Source organism: Cyanidioschyzon merolae, chromosome 7 (genome assembly GCF_000091205.1).
Source record: "Cyanidioschyzon merolae strain 10D DNA, chromosome 7, complete genome".
In the NCBI taxonomy this organism is placed as follows: domain Eukaryota; phylum Rhodophyta; class Bangiophyceae; order Cyanidiales; family Cyanidiaceae; genus Cyanidioschyzon; species Cyanidioschyzon merolae.
In genome coordinates, this window is record NC_010133.1 from 153826 (window position 1) to 172091 (window position 18266).

General features: G+C 53.6%; 6 protein-coding genes across 6 annotated transcripts, besides 1 other annotated feature; 4 read left to right on the forward strand and 2 right to left on the reverse strand.

Annotated features, from left to right (window-relative positions):
* Positions 1–375: 375 nt before the first annotated feature.
* CYME_CMG054C (hypothetical protein) lies at positions 376–2196 on the forward strand (the record flags this gene model as incomplete). Its single annotated transcript, XM_005535809.1, has 1 exon — positions 376–2196. The coding sequence occupies one exon, from the start codon at positions 376–378 to the stop codon at positions 2194–2196; it is 1821 nt and encodes a 606-aa protein (XP_005535866.1).
* Positions 2197–4461: 2265 nt separating this feature from the next.
* Positions 4462–6857: a sequence feature (repetitive element).
* A 120-nt stretch (positions 6858–6977) lies between these two features.
* On the forward strand, positions 6978–9332 carry CYME_CMG056C (DNA topoisomerase III alpha; the record flags this gene model as incomplete). Its single annotated transcript, XM_005535810.1, has 1 exon — positions 6978–9332. One exon carries the CDS (start codon positions 6978–6980, stop codon positions 9330–9332), a length of 2355 nt encoding a protein of 784 aa, XP_005535867.1.
* Positions 9333–10083: 751 nt separating this feature from the next.
* Positions 10084–10548, reverse strand: CYME_CMG057C (40S ribosomal protein S20; the record flags this gene model as incomplete). Its single annotated transcript, XM_005535811.1, has 1 exon — positions 10084–10548. One exon carries the CDS (start codon positions 10546–10548, stop codon positions 10084–10086), a length of 465 nt encoding a protein of 154 aa, XP_005535868.1.
* Positions 10549–11418: 870 nt separating this feature from the next.
* Positions 11419–12582, forward strand: CYME_CMG058C (unknown transmembrane protein; the record flags this gene model as incomplete). The annotated part of the gene is made up of 1 exon (XM_005535812.1): positions 11419–12582. The coding sequence occupies one exon, from the start codon at positions 11419–11421 to the stop codon at positions 12580–12582; it is 1164 nt and encodes a 387-aa protein (XP_005535869.1).
* A 2699-nt stretch (positions 12583–15281) lies between these two features.
* CYME_CMG059C (hypothetical protein) lies at positions 15282–15746 on the forward strand (the record flags this gene model as incomplete). The annotated part of the gene is made up of 1 exon (XM_005535813.1): positions 15282–15746. The coding sequence occupies one exon, from the start codon at positions 15282–15284 to the stop codon at positions 15744–15746; it is 465 nt and encodes a 154-aa protein (XP_005535870.1).
* Positions 15747–16342: 596 nt separating this feature from the next.
* On the reverse strand, positions 16343–17653 carry CYME_CMG060C (unknown zinc finger protein; the record flags this gene model as incomplete). The annotated part of the gene is made up of 1 exon (XM_005535814.1): positions 16343–17653. One exon carries the CDS (start codon positions 17651–17653, stop codon positions 16343–16345), a length of 1311 nt encoding a protein of 436 aa, XP_005535871.1.
* Between the last annotated feature and the right edge of the window lie 613 nt (positions 17654–18266).

Below are 18266 nucleotides of genomic sequence, written 5' to 3' on the forward strand. Positions count from 1 at the left end.
TGTCCCGTCTATGCTCTTGTCATGCGCCTGCGGAGAAAAGTGGTCTACGTATCAACCGTAGAATTGGGGCTGAGCTCTGGAACCGGAGAATTATCTTGTACGAACGTTTGCGAGGTCCTTCTCTGGTGCTTGCCTGAGCGACAGCGCAGCTACTTCCCGAGCTAGCGTGTTCTCCAGGATACTGCGCTTTCAGCAGCCTTGCGTGTAACGTGAGGTTGCGAGGTTCGGGTCTGGTGCTTACCCGAGTGACAGCCCAGTTAGCTCTCGTTACAGCGCATTCTTCAGGGCTTTTTTGTATCCCGTGCGGGACAGTGGAACGCGAAAGGTCACTCACGCTCCGCAGCCTTACGCCTCCTGCTACAGAACAGAGGTTTGATGCGACATTCCGCCCTGTGTGTCCAGAAGCTGCGCGTATCGCAACGCTCGCGAGCTTGTCTGTTCGCCAACGGTCACGGGAGGATGGTCCCTGCAACCCGAGTACCAACGAAAGTCGTAACAACAAACTCGTGGCCTGATTCCAACTGGAAGCAAGTGCAGTCTTTGTTTCGAGGATTATGGTCCGAGACGGTGCGACCGCAGCAGTGCGCTGATGATCTCTATCTTTCCGAGCGGCGACGACGACTCGAAGTCTTTGCACGGCGGTCTCGCAGCTGCCTCAAGGCGTGTTGTAACAGCATGCGGCGCTTTGTTCGTGCCGCTGTGTCTTCGCCGCGCCAAATGATTGCGAGCTCGCGCTGGAAACATAAGCTGCATGAATTTGACGTCATTCTAAGGTACTTGGGAAAGTTGCTTTCCCATGTAGACGCCCGTACTCGTCAGTTTTGGATCAAGTTATTTGTAGTGCAGATGGAAGAAGAAATTCTGGAGACGACTGCGAACATAGAAAGCATTGTATCACTTGCACCATGTCGAGCGGTGTGCTACGAATGGCTTCTACGCGTCGGTGCATGGCGCGAATTTCGCACTTCGCTGCTGCGCCATCAAGAAGGGCCAATCGACGCTATATGCTCATACAAGAAGGCGGTTTCGCTGGTTCCAGGCGACGGAAGAGCCTATTTCGCTATTGGATGCGCGTTGCGTTTGGTGAGGCACGCTTTGCCGAGTGCTCCAGGCGCTCACGCAGCTGCATCGTCTTCACTGACTACCGGAAAGCTGCCTGGCACCGAGGAACTGGTCTGGCTCGCTCGAGGATACTGGTATATACGCGCATGCCTCGCGAGCACTCGCCAGCATTCAGACGCTCGAAAGCGCTTAGTTGGCCTTGTTCGCAGATCTTCGACCCTGGCATCTATTTTGCTCCCACAGAGTAGATGCTCCGAGAATCGTAGCGGTATGGGCGAGCTCAATTCGTACAGAGATTCTGCTGACGCTTCCACATGTCTAGGCAGTGCTACAGGAGCGGCTGCGCGTGGCGCATTGCTCGCGCGCCCGGCAGCGCACCTCCTAGATGCACACTGCAGTCTCTTGACGAACGCTTTTGATCAGATTTGCGCCTGGTTCGAGGAAACAGCAAACGAACTGACAGCTGATAACCACGATTGTCCGGCGGTGCACCTTATCACGGCGGTGGTGTTTAGCCACGCTGATGCCGGAGCTGTGGGACCAATATGGCGACTGCTCCGCACGTGTTGTTTGAGCCAGTTACAGGCCGGTGCAGGGATTCTTGCTGATTACGTCACAGCGCATCGAGATATTGTTGAGCAGGCCCCGCCGGGCGCTGTCGTTTTTCTGCAGGCTTGTAGGGATCGTTACCTTGCGCACGGTTCCGCGAACGATGCCGTAGCACAAAATGGAGCGCTCACGCTCCTCAGCCCGGCAGTGGTTGCTGCGGTGGATGACTTTTGCGACACGCTCGAGCTCTGCAACGACCGGTTTTTGCCTGCACCTATCTCCCCAGATATTTCCACGAGTTCGAAAACAAGGTATTTGCGAGCTGCACTGCCCGAAGAGCGCGTATTCGGGGGCTTCACTCCAATATCGCAGGTATACGCGAATATAGTTGACTTTTCACATGATCGCTCTTTTGCTGAGGATGCGACACGAGTGCTGGGTCACCTGCACCTGTCGACATCTGCCATGCATGCAGGCTATGCGTGCGCGATGCGCTTGAGGAAACTTGAACATTTGGTCACAAAGCTCCGACGTCAAGCACCCCGGCAGCCGCTGGCATCGACGGGTGCACTGCACACTGGGTGATTTGCGTCGTATGCAGGTTGCTTCGTCAATCGCCTCACGGGCGGATGGAGCGTCTCGTTTGCGTAAGGAATCATGGCGGCGTCTCCGATATCGAGTTCTGCTAGACAAAGGCGTTTGGATCTGGTGGGTGACTGGAATTCGGTGACGAAAGCGGTATGACATGAATTTGGGGCGCCAGTCGAGCACATGTGGGACTTTTCGATGACCGCTCCCCCCCCCCCCCAGAGCAGTATGATCTAGTTTTGCGCTCGTGGGTATACCCTGGACATCGTGTAAGCGTTGCTCATCAGAAGAAGCGCGGGATATGCTGTTGGATTGTGCGGGATACCTGATTGTCGACATCGAGCGCGCTCTAGAAAGGTACGCTATGACCGGTCGTGTAACGCTCCTTCTCGCAATTGGCCAGGGGAGCTCCGGCGTATATCGCGTCGCTCATCCCAAATATATGTGACTGTTCACGATGATAGCCCATCATGGGGAACTTTTTATCCACCGCTCGGCCGTTCACTTGGAATCGAGCGTAAGATGCTGCTGTGCGTGATCTATTTGTGAGAAAGTTCCCGTGCATGTCCTAGTAACTCTACAGCTGCTGGTGGTGCTTCAGGAACATGTTGGGTTAGGATTTGGCCGAACGAACGTTCGGAGAGGACGAAAATCGATAGCTTTATGGAAGAACTTTAAAGGATGAGAAGCGCATTTGAAACGATCGCGCGTTTCCGCCTTCTTGGTACAGCGATATGCTCACCTTGAGAAGAGATATCCACGGGTAGCTACGGCCACATGCAAACAAGGGCGGCAACTCGACCAGTTTGCGCACGAGATCCTGGGCGCATGCCTTCACCGCATAAACTCATGCTTCACTTTCTAACACGCTCCTCTGACTTTTTTCCATGGTCTAAATCCACGATCCTAACCAGATTTCCTCTGGAGGCGCTCACGCCACAACGGAAAACGAAAGAGACCTCAGTGATTCCATTCTATGGCTGTTCCATGAAATGACGCACTTGCCCACGATCGGAGACTCTGTCGAGGGAAACGCGAATTATACAAGGAGGGCACTCAAGGCCACGGTTTTCCACGGCTGGCGTACACAATCCGGGACCCAAAAAGTGGAATGGCTGAGGTGGCTATGGGCAGTAGCCGCAAGCTCCCGAGCACCTGTAGATTCTTTTAGTCCTTCGACTCAACTTTGTTTCACCATTGATATATTGTATAGCAGGAGATCGAAATCTTTACGCAATATACCGTTTAGACAGCAGACGGATCGCATTTAGGATATATATGTTCCTTTACGAACAATGCAAGGAGGACTGCATTCCTTTTTCAGCTCAGTCATACCACAGTACTCCGATGGCCCAGGGACTCCGAAAGAAAGAATTATGTGCGCTGCGCTCTAAAAAACTGCTACTGTCCGAGCGTGCTCGTAGACAATGGTAAAAAAATTGCCCGATAATCACCCCACGAAAAGCAAAAGTGGCGGTAGATGCACTAATAAGCGTCTTTGTTTCTCAACTGCCAGTTCATGTGATCCTGAAACACTGGGATACAGTCGCAATAAAAAGTCGAAGATCGCGCTCGGCAATTTTGCATAGACATCGCAACCACAGCTTTCCTGGTATTCAGCGATCGGTTTGAAGTAGAGGGACGTCGGTTTGGTTTTCAGTCGATTGAACTTGCTTCGAACGAAACAATCAGAGCGCCCTTGGGTATTCGAGGAGACAGGCACCCATTGTATGTACGATCGAACTCGAAGAGAAGAACAACATCATCCGTTCGAGCTGCAGTGGATTCATTCGGCAGCCTCAGTTTCGCTCATAGAGACGGCTCATAAAACAACGCCCAGTACTCGCTCGAATCATTGAAGACTTTTCCCTGACGTTTGGCGATGTGCTTCTATTGGACATCATGGCGCCCCATCATTCCCCTTGCGTTCGAGCTTTTTGCAGATTGTATTGAGGTAGGGCTGCTTTTCATTCTTCCATACGCTCCATGGTTTATCCCCATCGAAGGAGCGTTTTCTGTGGCAAAAAGTAATGATTGCTTCGCTGGGTGATTCCTTGAACCTTTGATCACGATGACACCGGAACACATCTCGTTTTTCTTCCACAAAAGCTTCACCCTTGGAAACGTCTTCATATAAGGGCTTGAAGGGAAGTTTTCATTTTCAAAAAGTAAAAAATCCAAGGGAGAGCTGTGTACATGGAACTGGAGGATCCTGGAGGACCGGTGTCGCCGGTTGCACGAAAAACCCGCAAAGCAGAGCCAAGCAAACAGGAACAGGCGAAGACAAAGAAGGAAAGGCCGGAGGCCCAACGCCAGATGCTGCAAGAAAGCCGACTGTACGACGAGATGGTGGTGAAAGCCTGTCTTCCTAAGCATATCAAGGATCCCTAGAGGGAAAAGTTGCGAGAGGGTATCAGCAAAACGTGTCGACTCGTACTCCAAGAGTACCGTCAAGGCGTCGTCAGGACTGATGCATTTGGCGAGGGAGATGTACGAAGACGTGGCGCACATGGAAAAGGTCGAGGTTCCGGAAGAGGTTTTCGACAAGACGTTTATTCGTCACCTGATGCTTGGTACAGAGGAAACGCGGAGGGAAACTGAGCTACTGCATGCCCTCCACGAAAACTTCGTGGAATTCCGCTTCGAGGGTACCCGATGCAGGGGTGACCGGGATATTTACACATATGGGGCGATGAAGTACATCACGAACCTGAAGAACCATTTGACAGTGAACCTCGAACGTTACATGATACGCGCCTTGTTTGCACTCTACCCGGGCATCTGTCCCAAAGGAATATCAGCGATTATCAATGGCATCACGCACGATCGCAAGCTTGAAGATGACATCGAATTTGTCGACAAGAAGGCGTCAAACCAGAGCACGAATAAGGTGTCCGTCATCCGTGCGGATTTACAAGAGCACCGTGCAGTCATGGAGCTGCCGAATCCAACAGACAAGATATCAGAGTTGAGAAAAGATAAGGGAAGATACTATCGCCTCGTCCTGCTGTATTTCGTGGTTTTGGACCGAGAACTCGAACGCAAGGCACAGGTGAAGCTGAGTGGGGGAAAATGAAGAGTGGGAGAGACGGAAGGCTTTCCATATGGGGAAGCGCTTCTACGTCGTTCTAATGTGCACCATCAAGTCACATTTTGTGACTATCGACTCCGCAGTCATTCATGGCATCATGAAGGAGATCAGTCCGGAGTTCGATGTTAGCAGGGAGGAATTCTCCGGTGAAAACCGGGAGACGTTCTGGAAGAACATCTTCGATTTCAAACGTCTGAGGGTGAGCAAACAAAAGGTACTCACTGGGATGATCGAAACCGATGGAGTAGTCATGTGTGTACACTATCGGCGGTTGAAGAAAGATCGTCCAATCCCCGCCTCGGCGAACCATGAAGATGAGAAGGAGGCGGATCCTGCGAAGCAGGAAGCGGAGGATAACGACTTTGTTGTTGACGTGACGAAGCATGAAGATGAGATGGAAGCGGGTCGTGCGACGCAGGAGGTGGAGGATAACGACTCTGTCGTTGGCGCAACGAAGCATGAAGAAAACAAAGAGGAGGATCCTACGACACAGAAAGTGCAGGATAACGACTTTGTCGTTGGCACGGCGAAGGATGAAGATGAGAAGGAGGCGGGTCCTGCGACGCAGAGAGTGCATGCGAACGACTTTGTCGTTGGCGCGGACCCCGGAAACACGAATATCATCACCATCCCTGCTCCCAAGCGTGCGGAATATGGTACTGATGGCAACTTATGTCAGAAAGACATGCGACTTTCGAGGTTCTCGAGAGCGAGATACTCTCGAGAATCCAGTATAATGAAAGCAAGGAAGAAAATCGAGACGTGGAATGCTAGACTGAAGGAGTACCTGGAAGTTTTGAGCGAGGTGACGAGCCGAGGAGCGGACTTTAAAGCTTTTCGGAAATTTATGAAAGTTCGCGTTGCTCATTGAGATGCACTGTGTGAGGAGTATACAAAGCCGGGTGGGCTCTTCTGCGAATGAACTTGTATTGCCGGAAGCAGCGCGCATTCGCGAACTTTTTCAATGAGTTGAGCGCCCTGAAAGAGGATGAAAGTCAGAGGCTTGTAATAGCGTACGGAGCAGGGCGCTGGATGACCCAAAAAGGTACTACACCAGCTCCAACGACAAGAACGTACAAAGAGTGTGCACGGCGTTTTGTCACAGTACCTGTAGATGAGTTCCGAATATCGTATACACACCATGAACTGGGACGTACACTTCAAAGGGTCGAGATGGAAAAGTGCCAGGGGAGTCCTGAAGACATAGCAAAGTACGGACCGCTGCCGGAGGTGCAAATGGAGAGGAGGACAAAAGTGCGAGGGCTACTCGCATTCGTAAGTACAACCAACGACGGCAAGAAACGTATGGAGTTTGTGAACCGAGACTTTAACGCCGGCATCAATATCAGGAGATGCGCGGTGATGGAGAAAAGGCCTCCACAGTAGACAAGAGAGAATTTTAAAGGACAACTGCTCAAAGTGGAACTATATGAGAAACAATTGGAACCAGTCGTAAGTGGCCGATCCAAGAAGACGGGGAGGCGTCTGCACGTCAGTTCGAGACTGCTTGTCTAGGGCGGGTTTATCGCCACCACTGTGCACCGCTGGCGGCGGTCGACTTTTGGAAGGTATTCGCTAGAGGTGCTGTTTATAGGGATCAAGTCTCTGAAGCGAGATGCTTTCACGACCTCTGCCGCTCCAGACGAGAGAAAAACAACGATAACTTCGGGGCCGGAGAAGTGTTGACATGAAGGCGCTGCACGTGGCGGAGAAGCCTTCAGTTGCACGTCAAGCCGCAGCTGTGCTTGGACATGGTCGCGCGGAGCGAAAATGCAGCTGTTCTCCATATCACCCCAACTGGTTCTGGTCTGGTGTGTTCGAGTTCAGCGCCAAAGACGGGACGCGCTTCGTGGTCGACGAGCAGGTCTTTACATCTGTGAGCGGTCACGTCGAGGAGCTAGACTTCGTCACACCTTATCACAAGTGGAGTGCCTGCGAACCAGTGGACATATTTCGGCGGGACCTGGTGCAAACTCGCCGCTTTGTGCCGGAGAGGAACGCAAAGGTGGCGCAGAATCTGGGGCAACTGGCCCGTACGTGCCAGTACCTTGTGCTCTGGCTTGATGGCGACTCTGAAGGCGAGGCCATATCAGATGAGGTGCAGCGAATTTGTAAGCTGCCTCCTAGCATGGTGTTCCGTGCCCGTTTTTCGGCAGTAACGCCCAGGGACCTTTTCCGAGCCTGCGCTACGCTTGACCGGGTGAATGCGAAAGTTGTCGAGGCCGTATGGATTCGTCAGGAAATCGACTTGCGTGCTGGGGCCGCATTCACCAGGTGGCTAACGCGGCACATACAGCGCCATTACCCACAAGCGCTCATTTGCACATCTGCAATTGTCGCCTCGCGGCGTAAGGGTGCCTCTGGAACTTCCAACTTAGGGCGGAACGAACGCCTGCAGGGGAGCGGTGTTTCTTCTGCTGACGCTGCTGTGGTGAGCTACGGACCCTGTCAGTTTCCGACACTCGGCCTTGTCGTGGATCGCTACCGCGAGCGGCGCGAATTTCAAACGAAGCCCTTCTGGACGATTCGCATGCGTATTCAGACGACTGGCGATCGAGCCAGCGGGAATCAAGTCGAGCTTTGCTGGGACCGGGCACGCATCTTCGACCGCTTTATTGCATATGTCCTTTTTCAGAGGCTCCACGATGCGGTACGGTTGCCAGGCGCCTTACGCATGATCGCTTGTGAGAAGCAACCAGCTCACCGAAGTAGACCGTTGCCGTTATCGACGGTAGAGCTCCAGAAAGAAGCCTCCAGAAAACTCAAGCTATCTTCAGCGCAGACTATGGAAATAGCCGAGCAACTCTATCAACAGGGCTATATATCTTACCCCCGAACGGAGACGGATCGATTCCCAACAGACGATCGTGGTATATCGAACCTCAAAGCACTCATTACCCTGCAATCTGAAGACCAGAGATGGTCATTGCTAGCAAAGCGGCTGCTCGAAACCGACGACGTATCACGTGGTGGGTTCAAAGCACCGCGCGCGGGCAGCCATGATGACCACGCGCATCCGCCTATTCATCCTACCAGCGCTGCACCGCCCGGCACCCTGAGCGGCGATGCCGCCCGACTCTATGAGTATATCGCTCGCAGATTCCTGGCTTCATGCTCTGCGGATGCCAGTGGCGAACGCACCATCTGGCGTTTCGCCGTCTTTTCGGGTGCATCGGAGGCGCGTACTGAAGCACCACAGGAGACGTGCATGTTTCCCGCGAACACGGTCTTAGAGACATTCACGAGCAAGGGTCTTCGTATCACGAATCTGGGCTATTTGGAAGTTTTTTCTCCATATGAGAAGTGGTTGGAAAGCACTTTGCCAGGCGATTTGGAATGCGGTGCTGCGGCTCCAGAGCATTTTTGGCTGACGGAGCTGCGTCTTGAGGAATCGATAACAGAGCCCCCCGCGCTGCTCTCTGAGGCGGATCTCATCGCTGCTATGGATCGCCACGGCATCGGCACCGACGCGACGATTGCAGAGCACATTAAGAAAATCCAGGAACGTCATTATGTGGTGAAACAAATCATAGCGGAGGAGCGGCGCCGCCAGTCTCATCGAGCCGGAACACAGGTGCACGATGCCGCCGCGAACAGCAGCGACGAGTGCGATGCCTCACAAGTGACGTCTCGGGCACACTCTGCGACGAGAACGCGGGAACGTTGTGGGCTCGTCTCAAGGAGCAGCGTACAGCGTTTCGTGCCTATGAAACTGGGCCAAGCTCTCGTCGAAGCATTTGAAAGCTGTCACGTGCATTTAGCGCGCCCCAACCTTCGTGCTGAGCAGGAAAGGCGCCAAAAACTTGTCGCCAAAGGAGAAGCCTCTGGGTCAGAGGCACTGGATGAACTCCTAACGTCTTTTGCGGAAGCGTTCCGACGCCTCGTGCTCGAACGCAGCAAGTTTGATGCGACGTTCTGCAAGTTCTTTCCGAAAGCAGAGCCTCCTTCGCTTTTGCGTGCTCCTGCCGCTCTAGAACTCACTCAGAGCAGCGTAAGACGTTCTTGTGTTGTGCCCACGGACGAATCGAATGCGAACGAATAAGACATATTTGAGCGCAACATGATGCACAGGCATCGCTGGATTCAACAGTACCGCGACTCTGGTTCCTGTGGGCATGTGTCGCTCAGGTTGGTGCCGCCCATGCGAACGATCTGCTGAGACACTTCAGCACTGATTCTCACTCTTGCATCCATCGCTCGCTGCAGCGTCGCCTTTTGCGAAGCTTCAAGTCGCCCAAGGCGACGCATTCTGAGCAATGCTTCCGAGTCGTTTTCGGCATCTGCGCTAATCATACTTGCGACGGTCTTTACGAAGGCTGTAAAGGTCATATACCGCAGCTAAAACATGATCTCTGGAGTTTCGGTCATGTACTCGAAGGGAACAATTTAATGCCGGCCCCGCGAGGGATTCACTGCGACGTACGAGGATTCTATCGTGCTCTCAACTGAAAAAATCTTTCGAATGTGAGAAATCGCATCCTCCGTTCTCACAAAAGCACCAGCGATATTCATGTCGAGCCAGAGTATCACTGTTCCAGGCTTGATCGCAAGAGAGAGGCGTAGTTGGGTACCAGTCAGGTCAGTTCAACGCCAACCGATGCCGTCGTAGCCTTCCAACGTCACCTCCACTTCTCAAGAACTTCAGAGAAAACTCTCATTCATAACCGACTCAGAACGGGATGCCCGAAATGCGACGACGCAAGTGTCTCCGTCGACACACGCACTCGATGACAGCTGCCTTAAGTTTCGAGGACCGGCGTTCGCAGTCCCACCGCGATGCGCCCAGCGACTCCTTACTCCTGTATGGTAACCTCAACTTCCACACCGGGCTCGATAGAAACAGCAGTAATACTTTTCACTACGTCAGTGGGCGCTTCAAGGTCAATAATACGTTTGTGAATGCGCATCTCGAAACGATCCCAGGTGTTGGTTCCCTCTCCACACGGTGACTTGCGCGTCGTGATGCGCAGACGACGTGTCGGCAGCGGCACTGGACCTTTTACTCGCATGAGCCGCCCCTTCTCAGACGACGCACCTGATGACGCTCCCAGCAGCGCGCCATCGACTCGCATCTGCGAGCGTTCCGCGCGAGAAACTGCTCCCTTGCTTTTCGCGCCCTGAACAAGATCAAAACAGACCTTTTCCAGCGCTCGCACGTTTCTCGAAGCTAAGGTGATCCGTATTTTATGAAAAGGCTCCGATGAAGTCTCATAGCCAGGCTTCTTTGCCGGTCCAAACCCCACTCCAGGAGTCGCCATGGTTTCCGAAACAACGTTTGTGTCCGCGCAGCCTAGTCGCCAGCACAGGTTGCAATGCACATTTCTCTACGTACCTGCGGCAGGTGGCGCTCGGACGACGGCGGGACGAGGCGGCGAGAATAGAGACAAAGATGTCATCGCGATCTGCGTGGACATGAGCCGGCCCGCTCGCACTGGAGCAGTGAACTCTGCGGCAGCACTGGTGATGCCCACGAGGACGACCTGCCGGTGAAACGAACGATGTGAATGGCAGTACGCTGAATGCCTGCCAAACACATGGACGGCTTCGTGCGTATGTAAGCGCATATGCTGAGCAAACGTCGCTTCCTGTCCGGATATCGTCTTTTCGGACCCGTTTGAACATCCGGCTGTTCGGTGGACACAGGTTGCGGCGCGCTGTACCGCCGCTCAGACAGCCACGAACATCGCATCGTGCGTCATTGCAACGCTCGGGAGCAGCGTATCATAGCCGGTGCAGCACATGAGAGGATTCCCGCTCGATAATACCGCGCTTCGATACAGGAGCGCCTGCATCCGAACGCCAATCGATTCGGGGACGCTGCATTCACCGGCTTTGCCAGCATAGCAAAATGCTGTAATTCGCGAACATCCCCTACAGCGCCCGCTCTTACAACGCTTTTAGAGATTGCCACGCTGACGACATCGCCGGACAATGACGAACCTCGTTCAACGCGCCTGCCAGCATGGGGCGGCGGCGAGCGCGCACGCCCCAACACGTTTCGCTAAGGGGGGGGTGCCTTAGGCAGGTCTTCGAGCGGCGGCGGCGGCGGCGGCGGCGGCGGCACACGTCTATATCCATGGTGCGGTGCATCGCGGATAGCTGAGCTTCAACTGCAGACTTTCGGTGCCATGTTCGTGTACGCAGTACCGAGGAGCAAGCGGCGAGCTGCTGATGATATCAATTGCCTGGGGAGCACAAGCTCTAGGCTTTGGAGACTCAATGCTGGTGTCGAGGGAGTACCGGAATGGCGAGTTTCTCGCTTTGCGCAGCATACCCGCCCACGCACGACGCTTCTTTGGTCGCATTCATGTGAACGACAAAGTCAGCGTTTGAAGCCCGTCACGAAACTTTCACTGGAGGGTGCTAAAGCGACGTGCAATTTGCAAATAAATGAGGCGAAAACGCGGCAAAAGAAGCAGCATTTGGGTGCTTTCGCGGGGAGGCTGAGCTCCAGCCTCGCCGTTATCATCCGTTTGTGGAAGGTATTGCGACGGACTGTTGGCCTCGAGCGTTGTTGCGCGGCGCTTCGTCTTAGCGGGGTGTCTCTTTCCATGGCGTGCGCAGCGGCGCCGCAAGGTGCTCTGATAGGATCAGTCGTAGCAGCTGCACGGACGGTACCAATTCTAGGGCCTGCGTTTGAGGCGTTTGCCCTCGTGTTTTTCAGTGAGTTTGGTGATAAATCCATGTTTAGTACTGCGTTGCTATCGATGCGGTATGGAACACGTTCTATGCAAATGGTTGTCCTATTGGGCTCAATGGCGGCGCTGACGACAATGACGTTCATTTCCTGCTTTCTCGGCAGATTGATGTCGTTTCTGCCGGCGCGGATTACGCTCATACTCTCTGTACTGTTGCTAGCTATTTTTGGTGTTCGCTTCCTGCAACAAGCAATTGTAGCATGGCGAAGAGATCGAATACGCAGTGCTACAGCAAAACCAGGCGAAGACGAGGGCGATGAGGAGGCAGCAGCTGCCCGGGATCTCGAGCGCTACAGGATTTCCGTCGATGATACAGCACCTGCTGTTTTCGCGAAAAGTTTTACGATCATCGCCTTATCTGAATGGTGCGACCGAAGCATGTTCGCTACGATGGCGTTGGCGGCCAGCACGAACGCGTATGCAGTGATTATTGGAGCCAGCTTGGCGAATTTCGTCTGCACTGGCATGGCCGTAGCTGGTGGCTCACTCTTTCACAAACTACCGGAACGCATCGTCAACTTGGCTGCAGGCGTCCTGTTCCTAGCGACAGCCGCGTATACGTGGCTCTTTGAGTTGCCAGAAGCGGATTCGTAACGCGCAATCTAGACGGAGCATTGTCCTTGGCTGAGCGCTGCAGACGCGGATTTGCGCTGCCTTCGGACCACACTTCCTGGTGCACGCGGAATGTGCGTCGCAGATGCATCCGAACAGCGGTCGGTTCGACCTCGTTTTGGTACAGCTGACGCTGCACAAGCCATAGGCGACAGCCGCATGCAGCTGGAGCCTTATTACTGTGTAGCATGCAATACGGGAACGAGCATGCTGGTGAAACATCGTCCTCTCAAGAAAAGCAACAACTCCCATGCAAGCGGAACTCCATAAAGCTAGGTATGGATAGACGCACATGGAAATGGACAGGAATCGCTTTTCGACTGTTGTGGCCGAGCTAACGCTATTATTCAGTCCAATGTGCGTGGCCTGCATACAAACTCGTTCAACCTGGAGTGACGCAACGAAGTAGGCTGTCATCCGAAACAGGATTTTGGATGTGGAAGCTGCGCGGATGAAAATACACGCCCCAGTGCGCCGAGAGCCCGTGGATGTACGGCGTCCTGAACGATGCCAGTTTTGCATATCACGGGCGCATTCTGGAATACAAGCGATTTCGTTCAGATGCTGTTGCGGTGTATTCGCAAATTATCTATCGGAGTTGTCGACCGCAGGATGACGACTTTAAGGCATTGCAATGTGTGCACCTTAGCCTAGCTCGAGCGCGGTTTTCGGTATCACGTAGGGAACTGTACTTAGTAAAACCTTGAAACCCTTGTCGACAGAAAGTTTCCGTTCATTTTGTCGTAGTTGAACAGCTTGCACAGTAGCGGAGGCTCTCCACTGTGCCGCTCTACCAAGCACCGAAAGGGGCAGGTCGCGCGAAAAGGACACGAAGAGCGCCCGCCGCCCGCTATAGAGATAGCCCTGCCTGTTTCATGCGAGCTTCATTTGTTAATACCCTACTATACTCGTACCATATTAAAATGAAAAACTGAACTGTTCGCTCCGCCCTTGCTTCAATTTTTCCGAACTTTTTTCCTTGTAAAGTCTCGATATCCAAAGTGCAGCATTTCGGATTTACGGATTCATGCTTCATTTTACGATTCTCTGTCGTTTTTACCAGGGTAGCTTCTTCGACTCTTTGATGCCGAAGTTCATGACGTCATCGTCACCAAGATGGTACGGAACGTCCTCGTATACGGGTTTCTAAGTTACCGACCTCATTATCCGGTTTACAGACACAGGCCTCTACTCTTCATTTTCTTTACATGTAGCATGATGAAAAACACGCATACATCACGTTTTCGATCATTCTGTTGCATATGAACTCGTGGGCGCAGCTGTCTGTGCCGCTGAATTGATGAGGAAAAATCTCGACTCCATCCTTAGATACATTCTTCACATGCTCGTGCCGAAAGTTTATCGTCCTTGTCAGGCCATATCATCCATTCCGCTAGAAAGAAGAATACTCCTCTCTTTCAAGGCATCCGGGAAACCAGATTCTACAGCAGCAAGAAGTGTCGCATAGAATGTGCTCCCAGAGGCTCCCGCCTCCTCAGCTCGCATGGAAATTGGCCTCGGGCTCAGTATTTAGTCATCGCAGCGATCGTTTCCGGAGGAGTGTGTGCCACCGCTCTGCACGACGGGAGCATAGCCTTATGGAAATCACTCGATTTTTCCTCAAACCTTGATTTTCCTTTTGTACTTATTCTATCTTGTCCAACATTGCAGAACACAGTTCTCGTTCTATCAGAGCAGCCTGCCCTTCTGCGCCCAGCTGACAGAGTACACGCCGAGGAAATCACCCAGAAGAATCACGTGATCTTGGAGTACTACTCCGGGCCCCGAAACAGAGGTAGCATCGAGCGGAGCCGTCAGTACGCGTCAAGGGCATGAACCGAGCGAAGAAACATTCCTTCATGCGCCGCGTACCAGCGCTCAGAGAAGCAGGTATGGTAGACCTGTGCGGACACCTCACTGTACTCAAGTATCGCAGCTGCGAATGGCGCACCGAGGATACCTAAAAAAGAAGATGAAAATGTCGAGCGAAGCGTACATCGCAACTTGCGCCCGTGAATCTCATGCGTCTATAACGGCATAGAGGTGCGAAATCCGGAATTTAACGCTGCTAACAATGCACCTCAATTATTGACAACGTAGAGGCATGGACAGGCGATGCCATCGTCTTCGAAACCAGAGATAAGCAAAAGGAGGGGAAAGCAGTCGCAAACCAGCGCACATAGGGTTCGTGTTGATGACAGTTTGAAGAGCCCCATACGTTAGTCTACACGCCCCTGCTGAATGATTCGTTCGAACCATTCTGACATTAGTGTGAATTGTAGTACAAATGACTACAGCAAGGATCCTGGGGGCATAACAAGGCTGCTGGAACCAGGGAATCGACTTGCGCTGAACCGCAGTGAATGGAAACAATCAGAAAGCAGGAATCGGAAGTTAACGGTAATCGAAGCTCCAGTTCGATGGTCGATACGCGCACAGCTGCGCGGTGCGCCGTCGAGGCGCCTCAGGGCGTCGTTCGCGTCTCGCCACCAGCAGCGGCGGCGCATTGGACGACACACACGACGGCTGCGATGCTACCAGAGCGCAATCGACCAATTCGCGCTTCTAGCTCTTGCCTGTTTGGCTACGAGCCTGTTCACACCGAACTTTGTGTCTATATTGGTCGTCTTTTCTGAGCACGAGCCCGAGGAAAAAAAGGCATATTCTCATACTTTTAAGTAATGTTTGTTCAAACTTTTGGTGGAGCTGACTTTCTGCAGAGCGTAAAATCTGGGCGCTCCCGCCTGCAGACGTGCACTTCTCGCTGGCACTTACGAATGCTGCGGCGGGGTCGTTTAACGTTTGCGATCCAGCTTCAAGAGCAGCAACCTGGGCGTGGGACAGATGCTGTTGAGTCAGAGGCAAAAGTGGCTTGGGGTGAAGTAGGCGCTGGCGAAGACGCAGACAACGGAGCTTCTCAGGCAACGGATGTCGACATGCCGATGCCATCGCGTCCGCGGCGCACGGGTGCGACCGTGGACGCGGACGGCAAAAGCAACGTTTGGGCTATTGAACCGCGCGTGTATACTGAGTCTAGCGGGGAGTCTGTGACAAAAAAGTATCTGGCCTTAGCGATTGCCGGTTTTGTCGGCCTCGCAATAATTGTGCTTCGCTTTCTGCCACTTACAAACGCTGACCAGATGTAGTGAATGGGAATCTATCAGTCTGCTTATCGTTGATGGGCATGCAGAAGAAGGGCATCGCGCTCGGCTGTTGATGTTGGCTCACCTGGCAGCAGTTGTCGCTCGTCCAAGCCCGAAGAAAATGGAGGTAAATGTCGCTGCAGCGTGACATCCACATGCAGTTTTCGTGCTGCTCGATTCTCTATCTATCGAGCAAGCGCTGTATGCTTAATTTTAAATGGACTTGCACCCGTGCTCACATGCATATCTTTGCGAATCTGGAGCTAGACGTGCAGGGCGTAAGTTCCTTTACTCGGATCCTGGGTCTGTCGGCACGATAACTGGCCCTGTTTACGAATAAGGATCATGCTCTGTTTAATTGTTTGCCTGCATGCTGTCCTGCACACTGCACATAGAGAGCTAGCATCGAGGCTTAGCATCCCGGTGCAAACAGGAAGCTAGCTGAGGAACTGGTTCCACTTCAGCGTCCCGCATACGAACTTGCGATACTGGCCGCGAGCCGCCAACAAACAGCGCACCTTCCGTTCAGACACCGGCATCTATTTGCCTGATCGGCCGCAATTCCGCCTGCAACCGAGGATCCTGTTCAACATGCGCTACTAGCCACGATAGCCAGAGTTCAGCACCGCTATGGATGAACGTGCTGCCCGGCCGCGGCGCGTCGCTGCGTTCCGTTCAGCCAGTGCGAGCTGGTCGCGTCGCCAGCGCTCAAGCACTCGACGTGGTGGAATACTGGGATACGGCTGCGACGCTGCGGGTCCAGTGAAGCCCATTGCAGCTGCGTGGGCGAGCTCCTGATAAGCCAGCACCATCTGCTGGCGCTCTTGTCGAGCAATGCAGACAGGTAGCTGCGTGCGGTGATGATCATGCACACGCTGGCGATAGTATCGCCAGAGAGACCGGTGTGCAATAGTTCGTCCACTCGCACCTAGTTGAAGGCCAACAACTTCTTCATCTGGTGGGTGCGTAGATCTCGGTGCCTCGGCGACCGAGACCCACTTTTCCCATGGCGCTAGAGCGACAAACTCAGCCTCACCCGCAGCCTCATGTGGCGTGCCTGGAGAAAGCGCTTCGCTCGCATCCGCGGCAGACGACAGCAGCGCGTCTGCTCGTACTGGGGTAAAACTGTAGAATTCCTGATACTCATCCCAAACCTCCTCCTGATCAAAATCGGGCAACCGGCAGTGCCCAGCATCTCGCATATGATTTCGACAGGCCTGTAAGCTGCTGAATACCTCCGCACGACGCTCGAACAGCTGCTCCGCGGAGTCCGTAGTGTCTTGCGAGAGCGGTACGACCCTTCCCCCGAACACGCAACAGTAGCCAAGACCGACCTTGACTCCCAGGTATCGTACGAGTCCGGCAAGATCATAGCAGTACTCTATATAGGGCACAAAGAATGAGTGCTCTTTGGCCATGTGGCGGAGATTTGCAAGGAGAGCGCCGCTGCGCTCCTGTTCTGAAACATTCTCGTCAACGGCAACCTTGTGGTTACAGAAAAGACATTCGTGGATATCAAGGGGACGCGCTTCTTGCATGCGCTCAGCGAGCCAAGCGTCCAGGTCTGCAGTTTCGAGACTCGTTTCCTTTGATGCACCGGAGATGAGCTGCTGGTGCTGCTCATCAGATTCTGGGATGCCAAGTTCTCGCAGCTTCTCTCGATGCCTCGCGGTGCGCTCGTGTTGTTGCAGAACTTGCTCACTGGAAAACTCTTTCAGACACCAGATGCATGCCACACGGCGGCTGCTGGGTTGACGCTCGCCGTTCACGGCTGACGACCTCGCAAATCGAGCGGCGGAGAACAGGGCGTCCTCAGGTATCGCAGACCCCACCGATACTCTCACGCTGTAGCTGCTCCAGGGTTCCTGGCTGCTTGGAGTGCTCTCGTCCTCGAGCACGCCGAGATCCATCTGAATAGTTTCGTCGCCGCTTTCCCAGTTCCTGCAGTGTTCCGTGAAATCAGCCTCCGATAGAGGTGGTAGTTGAGCGGTGCGACGCTTCAGGTTGACGCGGTGCCAGTCAGAGCGGTAGTGCTGCCGTCTCTTTTCGAGCAGTGCCTCGGGCGAATGCGCTTTACTGGGAGCAGAGTGGCCGTTGTTGGCGTCTGAAGCAGCGACCGCGTCCGCCGGAGACCACTGGCAGGCTACGCAGTACACGTGCTATGCTGCTGGTGTCGCAACGTGCACCAGCGACGTCGCAATCGAACCATTGTCAAGTTGCATCTGCTCGGACACGTCAAAAGTCGCCTCGTTCGTCGAGCGGCCTAGAAAGAGCCGCAGCTTCGCGTGTCAGCGAGGCGCTTCTAAGCTTGATTCGGTACAGTGGCAGCCGCCAAAGCACCCAACGGAGTCTTTTTCACAGTCGCCCGATAGTTTGCACTCAAGTAACAATTTCAGGTAAATCGAAACGACTCTTGTTCAAAAAGTCAAGTGGCTCGCGCTCATTCGACAGCAGTTACCTGTTGCAGCCCCGTGAAAACGTATCGCCCCGTTGCAACAGCAAGACAGAACGGAGAATCCTAAC